Below are 17,480 nucleotides of genomic sequence, written 5' to 3'. Positions count from 1 at the left end.
AAAACATCATTGAAACAACAACCCGGCCAACATTGAGTCAAATTCCAGTCAGGATTGGAGCTCAGCGCCATTAGTCACAATTTCAATACATGTCACAGAGTGGCCTGAAAAGCAGAATTTGTCAGAATAACGTACGTCACGAGTGTGCTGGGTTGATTCTGAAAGGTCTGTTGTGAGTGTTGAAGTGTCAGATTGAAGGTATGAATCAGATGGAGGAGTGCAGTGTGGGATTGTGGGGTGGGGAGGCGGTGGAGATGTGGAGGACCGACGGTGAGTCATTGACATCGTGAAGAAGAGATTGAAGGAGAAGAAATAAGACGGGAGAAGAAAGAGCACCAAGAAGACACGAGGAAGTGAAGAGAGAAAGCAAAGCAGATATCAGACAGTAAATTCAATCGGATCCGAAAGTAAAGAGACTTGAAGTGCGGTCCGTTCAATACGTGCTGCTTTACAGGAATGTTCAAGTTAAGCTCTATCGACAGACAGAAAATGATGTTTGGAAACAAATGAGGTTTTACAGTAAAGCGCATACAATGGAAGTCTGAAGGGCGTTGGATGAAAATGTTAAAAACACACTCTAAAAGAATAACCACAGGAACTAAACACAATTCGTGTCAACATTAGTGAGGTAAAATCACTACGTAGTGCCTGTGCACAATAATATTGGGATGTCTTGTAACTTTCACACAACACACGCAACGATACTACAACATTTTCAAATCCAGTGACAGGAGTGTAATCTGTAACGCCTGTATAACCTCATGGGCCTATAACAGTGGATGCTAACAATACAGCCATTTAAATAGTAAAACCACTCGATTCTGTAACTTTCCAAAAAGGGTAATGTTTATCTTTTGTTTTTGACTTCTTATTTCATAATTATGCATATTTCATATTTAAGTGAGCAAAACTGTTTAAAGCAGAAGAAGATGCAACACAGACTACGTTAAATATGGGTTTAGGTGCAGCAAGGATAAATATGGTTTATATGCTGACCACAATGTGTTTAGCTCTGTGAATTATTGGTCTGCTGTTAAGTGCACTGAAATTTCATTGATATCATAATGCGAGAAACTGCGGTGCATTTCCCATATTCAGCTATTACAAGACTTGGCTCAGTGTTTGTTCCATGTGTGCTAGTAAAAAACACATTAAAATTCAGAATTGTTTTATTTACATTGTATGATGTACTGTAGTTATATTGGGAATTCTGATTTCAGCTTAGATTTAGATCTACACAATTTAGTATAAAGAATGAATATGAAAAATTCCTTCACTTTAAACTACACTGCTCTTAAACCCTTGAGAATGGCTTGCTAATAGACATCCACTGTAAGTGTATGACTGTAATGTGTCTTTAATGTCAGCATTAGATTTTCAATAAGTCACTAAGTGTGTAATGCCTAATATTTCAAATCTGTTAAGATTCAAAAAGTGTAATCCAGCCTTATGGTCGGATAAATCTGTAAATCCAAGGACAGAATAAGAAGTAATATGAGGCCGCCTGACCTTCAGCAATGCAAAGATTTCCAGCATAGAACGGACTGAGGAAGATTGATCAAAAGATCGGTTTTCTTCCTGACAGCAAATGATGTTCCAACCCAATCCACCGAAAATGACCAGGTTCGAGTTTCATAACTCACACACACTGTGTCAGTAGCCAGGTTTCCATTACAAATATGCGCAAAACTTAAGCGAACGTTGATTAAAACATTTTGTAGAATGATGGCGTTTCCATTAAACGGTGTTATGCGATTGAAGTGTATATTTTTCTTCTCGCAATTAGCCATTCTGGACAAACTTCTTCTTTTTAGGTGTTATGACAGGTTTCAAACAAATGTTAGAGGTGCATTTTGCCACCTACTGAAGAGAAATGTATATACTTCCCAATAAATTTTTATATAACTTCACTGTTCCTAATAAATCTCCACATTGCACTCACTCGTTTTCCTGCATTTGTGCCATCATATAAGATATTACTTAATGTGAATTCATTACATCTTATCTTTCCAAATGTTTCCTTTATCGTATTGCCTGAAAAAAATACCCTATGCGAACACATGGGAGTTCTTGCGAAATTGACATGTTTTCATTCGGCGTATTTTCAATGGGCTATTTCAATTTGCACTTTTTGAAGGGAAATGGAAACTCAGCTTGTGTCGATTTGAAATGGGAAAAGTCAAAACTACACTTTGCGCTATGGTTACACATTTCCAAGCGCAATACAAGTGCACAAAGTCACATGAACATTTCACACAGTCACACGCTCACAGCAGCGATATAAATTAAAAAGTAAATCAGCACGGCCTGTAAAAAGTTCTTTTTGTATTATTTTACAAATAAAAGTATAACTTGGATTACCCAACATGACTGTTAAAGATTTTTAATACAGTGTATTCTGGATGACTGTGGAAAAAATACATTAACACTGGGTTAATCCTTCACTATGGGATGTTTCCACTTCTATAAACAACACTATCCTGGTTGCATATTCTGTCTTTACACAATAAGAGTATAGACCACTTCTTGTTATCACTCAGAATACAAATTTTCCTCAGAATACTTCCAAATAAAGATGACCCTACATCCGCTTTGAGGATCAGCGCTGATCTCTTAAATCGGCCAAGTGAGAGACCAAAATAAAGATATAACCGCAACAAATGCAGATCATGTCGGAAATGCAATGGAGGCTAAACTTGTCATCTGTCCCCCTGCCAGCCAGCACTTAGAATACATTCACCTGTCTGTCCTCTAAAGAGATCAGATCCTGTACAGGTAAAGTGACTAGGATTACAGACAGATCAGACTGCACTGTTATAACTCTACCTGTGCAAGGGTCAATCCCATAAAACAACACAAAAGCTGGTCAGTGTGGCTTTGTTCTTCATTTAGATTGAGCAGAAATCCACTTTAGTCTTCATTGGCCAAACTAAATCTGTGCTGAGGGGTTTAGTTTTTAAATAGTAAATGATTAAAGAATCGTCCGTGTTTGAGAGGACCAAGATATGATGGGATTGGCCAACAAATGTGAGAAGTGGGAATGGAAAGCTCTAGAAATAAAGTGATAGTTTGCCCAAAAAAGGAAAATTCTGTCATCATTTCAAACCTTTTTGACTTTCTTTCTTCCGCAGAAAACAAAAGAAAATATATTTTGAAGAAAGTTGGTAACCAAACAGCACTGGCCCCCATTTATTTCTATTGTATGGACACCCAACCTATGCGATTGAATGGGGACAAGTTAATAAAATTCTTCAAAATATCTTCTTTTGTGTTCTGCAGAAGAAAGAAAGTCATACAGGTTTGAAATGACAAGACGGTACTCAAATGATCACAAATTTACATTTTTGGGTGAACTATCACTTAATACACATGTTTGTCCATTACCACTTATTTTGTTATTATTTATTATTATTATTATTTTGTCCAATTTTAATTAAACTGTTTCTGAAAACTTGACAAACACATTTTTTGGATGATGTAAGGGTGAGTAAATTATGTGAGATTTTCATATTTAATTTATTAATTCCTTTAAAGAGTCTTTGGTTGGTTTGGTTTAGTCACCAAAAGGTGAGTTACAACCTAACAAGAGGCAATCCATGAGCTATTTCCATTTAATGCTCAATTTAGAGGCCAGATAGCTCAAAGGGGATTGGGCCTGAAATACCTGTACTGTACATTGTGTCAAATTCAAATATCTGCTAAATGAGTAACTTACAAAACATCGTTTATAAAAACTACATGAAACTGTTAAGTCATGTAGGAAAAGATCAAACCTTAACTAAAACAGACACTTTACCCCAAAATTTCATCTGTTTCGATGTCAACAGTTTGTGAATAAAATCATCACATCGCTATAGTTAATGCATAGAAAAAATGCACAAGTGCCACATTATTTATTACCTGAGAGCTCTGCTGAGTTTGTCATAGTTCATCTGAGGCTTACACTTGCGGGCGCCCCATAGCCTGGCCACCTCATCAGGGTCTTTGATCACAAACTCCCCGTAGTCCCCCTGCCAGGCAATCACATCATGATACTCCTCCTTCCTCAGCAGCTCCAGGATAAAGTGCCACAGCTGGATCTGTCTGGAGCCAGGACTGGACTCAGGTTTATAGGCCCAGTCTGGGAATGCTAACCCTACGGAGGCAGAGAGAGAGAGAAATAGGAGATCAGATGGTGGATCTTTTTTTGTCCTGATGATTTTGGATGTATGTCGTTTATTGGCTGAACTGGTTGTTCATCATCACCATCATTTTCATCAGCAAGGATTCACAAGGTATAGTTGATCATCTGTGATGTACAAAACTAGCATTTCTACTAAAATGTTTGATGCCCGATTTAAAGGAACAGTACACCTTCAAAATGAAAATTCTGTCATCATTTACTCACCTTGTTGTCATTTTATACCTGTGTGATTTTGTTTCTTCAGCAAAACACAAAAGTACATATTTTTGAAAGATGTTGGTTACAACAAACATTGGTCCCTATTGACTTCTATTGTATTTACAAAAAACAAATGCAAGTCAATGGGGATCAACGGTTTTCTGTTACCAACATCTTTTTTGTACCGGAGAAGGTTATACAGGTTTGAAATGCGGGAGGGCGTGTAAACAATGACAGAATTTTCAGTTTGAAGGTGAACTATTCCTTGAAATACAGCATGGAAAACTGTTATTAATATTCTGAAAGAATTAAAATGTCTGTATATTGGTTAAAGTATTTGATCATGTTTAATCTATTACACAACATTTTGAATACTGTCCCCAACAATCAGCAAAGAAAAAAGCCTTGTATACCCTCACATGATCACATGCAACTCAATGTAACACATAATCTGACCTGTGAAGCTTTTGAGTTTAATAAGAAAGGGCTGCAGTGAGGGTAAGTGGTGTCCAGTCACTGAGGGTTCACAGGGTGAAATGGTGTAAGGAAGGGTCAGGTGAGGCTGAGACTGGTTAAGGTTAGATGGGGTAACGGCTCCAAAGTCTACAGCTGACCTTGTTTACACTCCTACCATTCTCACGCACACACACATATGGAACCTAAAGTCAAATTATGGTTGTGTGTAGGACCTACGCCATAGCCTGTACACCGCAGGCAACGTGCCAGTTTCATTTATACTTGTGCATCGGTGTCCGTGTCGACAGGCAATGACCACTAGGCGTCAGTGTCCATGCGTGTTGCTTAGGTAACCAAGACAAGAGCCGAAGAAGCAGTGATAGCGATAAGTAAACAGTCACTTTTGTTGCAGCTTGAGATGTTAAATACAGAAGGACAAATAATTAAAAATAATTAATTCGTAGATGACGCTATCGTGGAGTTGTTAACCCTGGGGAGGGGTTCACAGCGCATGCTGTCCGCGTTGAGTTGACGCTTTTAAATTTTTTTGGAGAGGTGCACGTCAGGCTAGGCAGAGCTACGTACAGCCTACGGCATAGGTCTTACGCATGACTATAACTTGAGCTTAAATTGTTTTTACTTTCTAGACCAGTGGTTCTTAAACTTTTTCGTTGAACGGCCCCCTTTGTGTAGAGTGAACCTTACAGTCAAAACCAAATTAAGTGTATTGTGACTCTGGGTGGTTACAGACAACTGTTTTGGCTTGGCTGACAAATCGGATGATATTTATATCTTAAAAATATTTACTATCTTAAAAATATAAGCATCAGGTAATATTATCAACGTGGGTGATTTGTGAATATCTAATTTGTGTCACTTACAAAACTGCCTGTATTTTACAAATAAAGAGACCTTTATTGGATTTAAAATGTATATTTAGGTCAAAGTTTGTAGACTTTAAAATTAACCACGAGAACAAAATGAAATTTTGATGCATAAAAAATCTGCATAGTTTATTCCCACAAGACAAAGACTGCACATTTTAAATGCGTACATCTGCTAAAGATTAATTTTGTCAACTTTCTAGAAATCAGAGCTAACAGATGTGGACAAAAATTAGCAAAAGTCCTATTTTGATTTCCTGAGGTTTTCATGTTCAGATTCTGTCTCTATAAAACATTATCCAGAGCACGTTGCTCAAAGCACTTTACTCAACGACTCTTCTTAGAAAACGGACGACTCATTTCCTGTTGCTGACTCATCACACACTGTCACCTGTTTTTCCTGTTTCTACCTGTCAACAACCTAAACAGGAACCCTTTTAAAGGAAACGTGGCAATGCATTTACTTTTTTAGTAAATGAGCTTTAAACATTTAACCTTGTGCAAAAGAACAGAAATACAATGAAATGCAACACACCCCATAACCTCAACCATCTCTCTAAATATAACAACCACACAAAAGACGCACACTTTAGAGGGCACATCAGATTGCTCCTTTAAGAGGTCAAATGTACGATGCACCAGAGAGCGAAGTCTGCCTTCTGAAACTGCAGACTTGGATCTGGTTTCACAGCTCACATTCTCACACACACACATACACACGTGCACACGCATGAAAAGGATCCTTGCTAAGAAGTCTGAGCCAAATTCAATATGTCTGTCAAACTCCCTGATGAACAATGAAGAAGAGACTCCATGAGTTACACACACACACACACACACAACTCAACTCAACTCAACTCAACTTTATTTATATAGCGCTTTTTACAATTTTCATTGTTACAAAGCAGCTGTACATGAGACACATTTAATACAAGTATGAATTCTAAAGCAGCCCCCCCGGCCAGGCAGATAGTGCAAAACAATATGCAAACGGTGGTGAGGAACCCAAAACTCCCATCGAGAAAAAAAACCTCAGGGGTTAAAAACACACACACGCACACACACAAAAGGCCAAAACAGATACAGTTACTGCTCAAAGGACACACAAAAAAACATTGATGTAAACTCAATCAGCCACATTCGAATTTACACAATATTCAACACATATTTCAATTCATCCAGAAACATCCCGATTCAGGTTTTGATGTCAATGGCACGGCTGGTTGCTGCTGGCTGTCTCAAGGTGGGCGGCTGTTCCATATGCAGTGAAACTGTAATGACAATGAGCTCATGTGTTAGGATGAAACCTCTTCAGGCACCGTCTGTGTGTGTTTGTGTGAAGTATTAATCATAAGAGAAGGTTCCAGTACCAATGCGTTCTTACGGCCATTCGCACTCGCAACGTCAGCTCTGTGAAATTAAACACAAGCGTTTCTCAGAACTACCTGCCCGTGTACAGGCGCACAAACTTCTATATTGACTGATCCTCCACAGCATGGGAAAACGCACATACTCACTGCCAGACTCTCAACATTACTTGTGCACAGATGTTTACACTGTGTCCTAACCAGCGTGACGGGGTAAAGCTATAAAGCTGTTGCATGTAAATCAGAGAATTTGTCCTAACCAGCTGCGGCGAGCAAATAGACTTGGTCGGCATAGCTGGGAACGCCCACAAAAACATCATATCAGTTTGAGCAGTCGGAGGAAACAATCCATTACAATCAATGCATGTGGACCTTGTTAGGCAAATTATTCAATGCATTTCTTTACCACTCAAACTTCAACATTTTAACAGAAAATTCTGTGTTCTTAGTTCATCGCTGCCTTGACCCACATGATGCATTTGACTTATAACGGACTTCTATGTGGGAAACCGTCGCGTGCTAGTCTTTGATATCATAGCTTAATGAACGTGGGATAAAAATATAGACTGTTGAATGACCCTGGGATACTGATATTACAGTTGTCGCCTAGCTGGAGACTCAATCTGGTACCATTTTTTTTTCCAAGCCATTTCGTTGGGTCGTTTCTTCAGTCACAGATACTGCACAGATAATGGTTTTTCTATATATTTTGCTCTGTTGAACAGAAAAAGTGATTTTATGTTGACCATACTGGCTCACGGCGTGTACTTCCAATGAAGGGGAGAAGAATGCTTTCCGACTCCGCCCCAGGCCGCGGCCCCAGCTATGACACGACACCGACTAAGTCTTTGGATGTTTTGTTAATCGTTTTGTTTCTGTTGCTTTGTGCTGGTTAGCCCCGCCCATCAAAAACTCTAAAATATTATCATTCTAAAATTTTGCAATCTCTGCGTTTAGTTGTCTGAATAGATTGATCACTTTCTGCTGGAATATTGGCATATTACACTTTATAAGACACAAATATGACAAGTTGTGTGAGAGTGTTAATAACATGCTGTGCTGTGTGAGAGTGTATGACCTCATCCCCCATCCTACTTAACCTTTGTGACCTCCACCCCCCAATACACCTCTTTCTCTCGCTCTCTTTGCGCCCCACCCCAGGGGAAGACACTAGATCCCCATTACAGAAGAGAGAAGATAGACCCACACACACATACACCACATCAATAATGCAACAACCTGACCGCCTTCGTGTTTGTGTGTGTGGAGATAGGCTCTCTGTCCTGGAACATTAGTGTGTGTCCCAGTGTGAGAGTTAAAAGGCACTTTACAAATACGCTACATTTTGGTTTGCTTGACTTTTTAAAGCGCAAGTTTAATGTTTGGGTGTGATAACTATTAGACAACACACGTCTACCCCACACTGAGATTCCAACAACTTTTACTGTGTCAATAAAAATAATATTTTAATATTATTAGTTAAATAATGTAACTAACTGATTTTTTACATATTGCAATTTAATTAATTATAAAGTAATATTAATAACTGTAGTTAATGACATTTAAAATATTTAAATGTTTTTCAAATTTGTAAAACAAAACATTTAACTGTGTTCTTCTAGATCTATTTAGAGAGGGTTTCAAAAAATAAAAAAACCAAAGATTACATTCAAGGTTAAGGCACATTCTTTTACTGCTGATTTATTGGAAATTTGTTTTAGGTCCTGTATCGTATCCTATTCATAAAAAGTAATGAAAAAAAAGAAGAACTTGGAAAACCAAAATTGTGATGTCAAAGACAAGAGAGACCGACAGACGAGAAAAGAAAGAAGAGAACAAGGAGGACAAGAAGAGGGGCCTGAGGAGGGAGTGGGATAGGGAGACAATAAAAAGAGGGAAAGGGGGATGGGGTGTGAGAGGGAGGGGGATGAGATCATTGCTCCTCTAGTAGTCTGTTGTCACTCAGGTCAAATTGCCCCCCCCTCCCTTTCTCAGGAATCGATTCATCTTGTAAATCTTGTAGACTCTGGACTCTCTTGCACTCAAGTCTTTACATAGGAAGTATTTAAAGAATTCAGAGTATGTGAGGAAGACTATATCTCAGCTCTGTGTAGTGACAAGTATAGAAAGAGAAAAAAAGGTGATCATAAAAACGTTTTCGCCAAATGCTAGGAAACCTGAGACTGAACAAATTTGAATTATTGGGAGGTATGACACATCATAACCTGAAGGAAAATAACTTGTGTTTCTGCAAAAATGACTTACTTAAATGTATTTTAAATAATCCTAGTTTAAACTGTTCCTACTGTATATCAATTTCTGAAATCTCTTGGTTTATACAAGTGGAACGGAATAGAGAGAGATACTCAAATAACTTATCAAAAAGTTACAGAAGCAGTTTCTGTTAGGCAGCACAGAGCTGTCGGATTGAAAAGGGAAAATAAAGATAACTCTTCATTCTTCTCTCATATAGAATCAGCAAACAAAGAGAGTTTGGAGAAAGGATTCATATATACATCAAGTGCGTTACTTTTTGGTGTGCTGAGGCCTTTTCTTCCATTTCCAATTGGACTGAACAGGATGAGCAGAGCTTCATGTCCTGTTATATCAGTAGCACTTGATCTCTGTATATAACGTAACGGGACACAATATGCTGGACGTGGGACTGTCCTCTGGTCAGTTTCACACCTCTGATGAGACTGTGTGTGTTTAGTAATGTAAACTGATAGTAAATAGCTGACTGAAAGGAGAGATCATCATTGGTTTAACACTAACAGGTAAGTGTGAGGGCAGATTTTAGCACAGCGAAGACATTCAGAAGACTGAGTGTCAAAAGTTCATGACTTCTCACTGTGTTTGTGTGCTTGGATGAGCTACTGAGACCATCCTCTGCTCTGTGCAAATGACATACAAAACTACCGCGTGTTTACTTGTCTTAGTTTTGAGAACATACTTCAACGAACTTATTAATTACATTGTTTCGGTGCCTTCATAAGAAACTGATATTGAAGGACCAAGATTAAAATGATGAATTAATATTGATGATCAATTGAAATTTACTACAGCCACATCATTATAAAACTGGTTTCATCTTATTTTATGATCTAAAACAAATTCAAATGAGCTTTAGCAATAACCATGCAAATATTTGGTAACGGCAATGCTTATTTCTCAGTAGAATTGTCGCAGGCAGCATATTTCAGAATTCTCTCAGTGAGTACTGTCAAACTAAACAGAGAGAGAGATGTATGTCAGAAATGAGAAATAAAGTGCATTAGTACTCATTTATTAAACTGTATTAGAACAGTCGAATGAGCACTTGAGGAGGGCATAATGTTATTATAATCACACCATAAACACTGTGTTCACACATACAGACACACACAAACATGTGGTGTGTGTGAGAAAGAGCGAGTGCTGTTTTGTGATGTGCCTTGGAGAACTTAGAAATAAGACCGGGGGGGTTAGCAGTGCCCTTGAAGCGCCAAAAATAGAAGCAAACACACTGGGGTTATTGTTCGAGAGAGAGAGAGAGAGAGAGAGAGAGGGAAAGAAAGAAAGAAAGAAAGAACAGACAAGTTACAAGGTTTCACACCTTTAAACAACTTTTCTCTTTCACAGTCCACTACTTCTAAACAACCATGTACAGCTTTTTCCAAGAACATTGCAAGGGGAAAAAGAGAGAAAGGGCAGATGTGGAATGCTTTAAAAATAACCAATGTTTTCTTAATTTCTCCTTAAATTCTTAACTCAGAAACACTACACCTAGAGTACCTCACCCAAAATTGTAAAACACTTTCTCAATCTCATGAAGTTCCAAACCCATGTGACTTTCTTCACATTCCATAAAACACAAAAAGTAGATGTTACACACTTCATTGTATTTAACAGAATGAGCAAAGTAAATAAGTTAGTCAAAATATGACTCTTGCACTATATTCAAAGTGAACAATATTGTGTCGAGAAGTGTGGTGTTGGGTTTGACATCAATGACGCCAAACACTTTGTGTCATGTTGTCATGTGTTTTGCAAGCGAAAATGTAAAGATCTTCCAATGTTTTCATCCAAGCTTCAAGAGAATTATATTTTTCCATACCAACACTTGTGTTGTGAATAGCAACTTTTAAACTTTTTCATAAACATTTAAATATATAGGGTAAGACATGATTTACTAGTGATTTACTAGTGAGGACCACCTTAACCAAATTTGTTCACACCTGCACACTCCTTTTATGTGTTGTGTTAAGTTTTTAGTTTCACCAAATTTGTAAAGACATTTTTCAAACATTTAGCCCTCAAGTATATCCAAACCTGTACACATACACACACACACACACACACACAAACCCACACTAGGCTCTCAGTCAGTGTTAATGTTCCAACAGGTAGGTGAGAAACTGTGAGTTTAGTTAACCCTCCCCTCACAGCTCAGAGCGCTTCAAAGCGTTTGGGTTAGTTTGTGTGGACACAGGACCGCCTCCTGCTGAACTTTGTTTATGAGGTCACATTGCAAAAGCAGAAGTTAAAAGATGTTAGCGCTCGGCTGAGTGACGTAACATCAATCACACATTATGTCACTCCTGTCAGTCAAAATGATTTCAGCGGGTACAGAAGTAAAACGTGCAACAGGAGCGCTAGGGTTAAACGCTATAGAGTTACAGTAAAGCAAGCGAGTATGCGTGTGTATTCGTACGTGTGACTGGGTGTTTCCTGGAATGTGTCACCAATGCGGTACAGGAAGTTAGCAACTGTTCTGCACCACAACAACATCTCTGCTTCCTGCATGTGTGTGTGTGTGGGGGGGGGGGGGGGGGGGAGAGGGGGAGAGATTTTGACATACAACATTTGTCACTTTCCCTTATCTGAATCACATTGGATGGAAGTCACAAACTTTCAAAAGTTACATAAATGGATGCCACACACACACGCATAAACGTTAAGCTGCACGAACTGATAAAAATAATAAAGAAAAACAAGCAACAGGCAGTGTGTGTGTGTGAGTTTGCGTCAGAGCTGACTCAGTGCGTGAGCGTGTTTGTAATTCAGCCTTCACAACGCAAACAATCTCTCTCCTCCATTCCCTTGCTTTCTCCATCCTCTCTCCCTCCCTCTCTCTCTTGGACACCGTCTCCTAGCAACCAGACACTTCAGGCCTAAAAATAAACCCCTAGAAATGAAGAGAACAAAAAATAAAACATAAACGACAATTAATCCTTTCACCAGAGTGCCGAGTCTCAAATAGAATAGGTAGAAGCGAGGTAGGGCATAGAGAAATAAGTGAAGCCTCCAGAGGAGAGAAAAACGAGAAAGAGAGAGAGCGAGCAACAGGTATTTGTTAGTTTTCTTGTGAACTCTAACACTTTCAAGCTTGCTGGGAAGAGAGTGGACTTCGCAGGGTCTTCAAACACACACAAACAGGCAGACAAATGTGACTTAGGTTCATGGTATAAAAAGTTTCTGCAGGTGGGCTGATGTGTGATGCACAGCAACTCTTATTTAATGTCCACATTAAAAATAGTTTTAATAAAAACATTGTTGTCCTAATATCTGACACACCAGAAAGCAGGAGCACATGAACATACACAGACGGGTTTTACCACACGATGACAAGAAATTCAATAATTTAAATAAATAAAGAAGGGTAATTAAACTAAATACATACAATAATTGAACTAGGGCGGTCATTGAAATAAATAAATGCTTTCTGTCAATTGATCTTTAATTTGTGTTTGTCTTTTATAAATGGGTAAAAAAGTATTGTAGGTAGAGGTATGTATTATCACAATAACGATATTTGTGTCTTTTGGTGTCACGGTATATTGTGGCGCCCATAAAACGGACAAAATGCGAACGATACCTGGTGGTTTAATGCTGGACCTCTCCACAATAGCACGATTTGATGTATCGTTCGTGTTTGTAAAAACAAACAAAATCCAACATATGAGAAAATGACAGGCTTGTATATCACACATCTACTGCTTAGCAAGAGCATCTATAATATATAACAAAAAAGTAATATTAAATAATTTCATATTCATGTTTACTGGGGACAATGGTGTAACATGGTATGTTTTGATGGCCCCAAAAAAAGTGTCAATTTGATGTATTAATGTCATTGTATTAGATGAGATCATTTCAAACAAAGAGGCAGAAAGACATTCAACTTTTTAGAAACACAAGTGTGGCAAAAACATCCATGGACACCTTCTTGTTCTCAATCTTATTGTAATATGTCTACACCTGTAGGTAGTGCCATTCACAACATTTGACTTTTTTACCCGATGATTTTCTGACACAGTTGGTTGCTTTATTAAGTGTTCAAGTGAGTCACAATACATCCACCCAACCAGATAGTCGTTTAATGATCTCCCTTTGTCTTCCAAAGGGATAAAGTCAAACAAATTTACCGTACGAAAAAGTCATGATGCTGAGTAAATGCTTGCCGAATTTACATTTAATAAACACAAATGGTGTCATTTTAAAGGTGACACCTCTGCACGAGTGTCCCAACAAACAGCGGCCACCCTCCTGTCAGAGCGCAGCGCTTTTATCACCTTCCTCCTCTTTGTTTGTGTACGACAGACTGATTTGCGTCTGTATGACGTGTAACCGGCCAAAAATACTCCCTCTTCTTTATCTCCATCACCCCATACCTCACCTCCATCAGTCCTGCTCTTTCTCTCTTCCTGCTATTCTTCTACCTCTCTAATTTTAGACTGAGGGGAAAAAGTCCACCACACATCTGCTAACAATCTTTGAGAGGAAAATAAAGAGAGGCTTACAAGTGTTTCTCGTACTACAGTTGGTAAGAAACTTTAATATAAGGTCAGGAAGAGTGTTTGTGTGTGTTTATGTTTGACCATACTCGTGTGGACCGAATCTTAAAAAATGCTTTCACAAATATAGCGAACCATGTCAAAAAGAGAGAGATTTTAAGCTAAATGTGTACAGCTGTTAAAGGGAAAGTTCACCAAAATCAAAATTCTGTCATGATTTGCTCACCCTCAAGTTGTTCCAAACCTCCATTTCTTTGTTCTGAAAATATTTGGAAGAATGTCAGTAACCACACAGATCTTATCTCCCATTGACTCCCATCATTCTTCCAAATATCTTAATTTGTGTTTAGCAGAACATAGACATTTATACAGGTTTGTAACAATCTAAGGGTGAATACATGATGACAGAATTTTCATTTTTGGGTGAACTATCCCTTTAAGATCTCTGTGTATGTGTTGGTCTATTTAACCATATTTTTGGGACAAATGTGTTTTCTCATTTGTTAAAGTGCAGAAATTGTTAGGTTGTATTTTAAGTTTATGGAATGTCCCAATTTGAATACATAATTAAATGTGTTTGTTTGTCCGTGCGTGTGTGTGTGATTTCACATGTCTGATTTTGTGGTCCCGAAGAGAAAAACAGCTTATAAATCAAAATAAATAGTTCATTTGAAAATGTAAAACTGCAGAAAGTTTTCGTTTAGGGCTAAGTTTAGGGCAAGGGTAAACGGATAGAATATACATTATACAAATAATTTTGTCAATGGATAGACCCCATAAAACATGGTGTGCGTGTGCAAAAGGGGGTACAGAGGCCTGGACGCAGCATGTCTGTGTGTCCAATGGTAAACATCCACAGGCTTAGGAAACATGCAGAGATACCGCCTGTCACCATCACACAAACACACATATGCAGACGTGTCTCTACGTGATGGTAGTGTGGTGGTGAGCAGAAGGACGACAGCACTCTGTTTCTGAGAGCTGCTTAAATGGATCTGCTCAAGCTGATTAAAGTCCTGCTGCTCATCATTACATAACATTCACCTCACTGACACTACGGGAGACCTGCTATACAGCCGCTGCGCAAGTCTCTGTGTGTTTGTGTGTGTTAGTGATCACACTGTATTACTTCAGTCTCTATTCAGACTGTCCACATATTCACTGTTTATCTTCTGCTGTGTGTGTGTTTGTCTGTGTGTATCATTGTCTATAGATGATGAAAAACACATATCAGGGAGAGATCTCATAAATGACTGAAGTGATTGAATTATCAGTGCTGAGTATTTTTGGGTCCAGATTTGCCACATCCATCTATCTTCATCTCATTCTGTTGTTTGTCTTTCGCTCTTGGTCGCTATCTGTCAATCAACTCATTCACCCCGTCATTCTCTCAACAGTCACCTGCTTTCTGTCCAGGTCTCTCTATTTCAGCCCTTGTGCCAAAGTCCACCTATGTGTCTCTCTGTCTCAATCCCTGTCGTCCTGTTGGTCTTTCTTCGTCTCTCTCCTTTGAGTCCCTTCAGGCAAAAATGACCCTTCTCAGCAAGAGAAAGTAAAGGATGTTGCATTATGCAAGTCAATGATGATGTAACCATGCTTAGTCATTTAAAAACACACTGATCACTGAGCATCAACTGCTGGGACATAGAAAATCAAAACAACCATTCATCATCAGTGGATTTCAAGCCCACTCAAACGATTATAAAAGTCAACTCAGTGTGACCTAGTCACTGCATGCTTTATATGGTTCCATTGTTTTATTTACATTTTGTTCATATTCTTTCAGCACGATTCTCTGTATTGAGAAAGACTTCCAGGAAGCATTACACAATGGAAAACAACTATCCTCCTGTCGTAGATAGTAAATTGTTGTAACTCATTACTTGGATGAGACTATATATAGAACACGTATTGGTTTTACATCAAGTAGTACACTTTGCTAAAGGCGATCACTGTGCCAGAAATTTCGTCTTCACAGTCTCCTGCACATAGAGTCTGAAGTTGTCTAAACTTGCATAATCAACAATAAAAAACCAAAACTATCAAATAATAATTATATAATTATTTGAAAAGTGAAACAACAAATAAACATTTAAACAATTCAATGTTTTTAAAGCTCTCAACATTAAAGGGATATTACAGAGGCAAAATAAATTCCCCATGTTTTACCCACCCTCAATGCATCCTAACTGAATATGACTTTCTTCTTAAAGAATAATGCAGTCGAAGTTATAAGACCACGTATCATTTTACTTCCAAGTGGTAAAATGGGAGAGAATGGGCGTCGATTTCTCCAAAAAGTCCATCCATCGATCACAGAACTGCCCGACACGGCTCTGTGTTCTTAAGATCTTCTGAAGCGAATCGATGCATTTGTTTTTAAGAGAAATATCCATGTTGACAATGCTATTAACGTTGACGTCTAGCTTCCGTTCTCCCTCTGCTGTGCGTGAACCTGAGGCTTGTTTTTCCAGCAAATAACGCAGGCTTGTCGTAAGTTCCGGTGTTTTCTTCAAATAGGATGCCGTCTCCTCTGCGTTGGAGCTTTTGTCACCATCATTACCTGGAAAAACAAGCCTCAGGTTCACGCGCAGGTTCTTCGACTGCATTACTCTTGAAGAAGAAAGTCATATTCAGTTAGGATGCCTTGAGGGTGAATAAAATATGGGAAAATTTTGCCTCTGGAATATCCCTTTAATTCATCTCTCAAAAGTAACATCCTGTCTGTAAAGCATCAAAGCATCAAAGCATACATTAAAGGTAGATGTCAAAAGTTATGACACAAAAAGTCGTACTACTTTAAGATAAATTTGGCACAATACAACTAAAAAGAACTTGAGTTCAAATCTGATCCAGCCGTTATAAAACCAGGAAACACATGTGTTCAATGTTGGTCTCACCCTATTTAACTTCTAATTCAAAGATGTAACCCAGTCGGCAGGTTATCAGTACAACAGGGAGTGAAAGAGATTTTACAACCCTCTTACATGCTGCTGGTAAACAGTATAACGTAACTAGAAGAATCAGTACACACACGCACACACGTACGCACACACACACACACACACACAAAGAGTATAGTCCATTGGCCTTAGATAAGAAGCTAAATCATCTACATTTATTATGAGTAATCCACACAATATGGGATGGAAAATGACAGGTCGGTGCTCCACCCAGGGGAATCCCACCAAAAGCACATCAACCATCACAGCCTGACACGCATGGTGTCAGCAGGCATTGAGTTACAGTACCTGCGGAAAAGACAATAAACCTTCATGGTTCTCAGAAAAAACACACCTTGCTTAGTCACTCGAAAACACACAAACTCACACCTTTAACCTCACAGCAGATCCTCAAACATTTCTTTAATGAACTGATAATGAACACACAAAACTGGCAAACACAGGTTAGACAGAAAATACACACCTGTAGTCTCCTACAAAGTTTTTACTTCATTAACACCGGTCAAACATATCAACACTGTCTAGTCACCATCAACACTTTCAGGTCGCATTTGGGTGGTCTGTGTATTAACTGTGGCAGTCAACAGTTCTTACTTATTAGCACAGCGGACTGCACCTCCATCTGTTGTGCCGGAAGACTCGGGTTCACTTCA

The 17,480-nt window shown here is 38.6% G+C and overlaps 1 protein-coding gene across 1 annotated transcript in view; it reads right to left on the bottom strand.

Moving 5' to 3' along the window:
- Positions 1 to 17,480, bottom strand: part of erfl3 (Ets2 repressor factor like 3) — a 43,348-nt gene that overhangs the window by 11,846 nt on the left and 14,022 nt on the right. Inside the window, exon 2 of the mRNA XM_056762690.1 lies at positions 3,901 to 4,135. Coding sequence (XP_056618668.1) covers positions 3,901 to 4,135 — 235 coding nt within the window. The remainder of the gene's footprint in view (positions 1 to 3,900; positions 4,136 to 17,480) is intronic.

This window comes from Triplophysa dalaica, chromosome 12 (assembly GCF_015846415.1).
Source record: "Triplophysa dalaica isolate WHDGS20190420 chromosome 12, ASM1584641v1, whole genome shotgun sequence".
In the NCBI taxonomy this organism is placed as follows: Eukaryota; Metazoa; Chordata; class Actinopteri; order Cypriniformes; family Nemacheilidae; genus Triplophysa; species Triplophysa dalaica.
The sequence above is the reverse complement of the archived record's forward strand: the minus strand, read 5'-3'. Positions and strand labels throughout refer to the sequence as shown.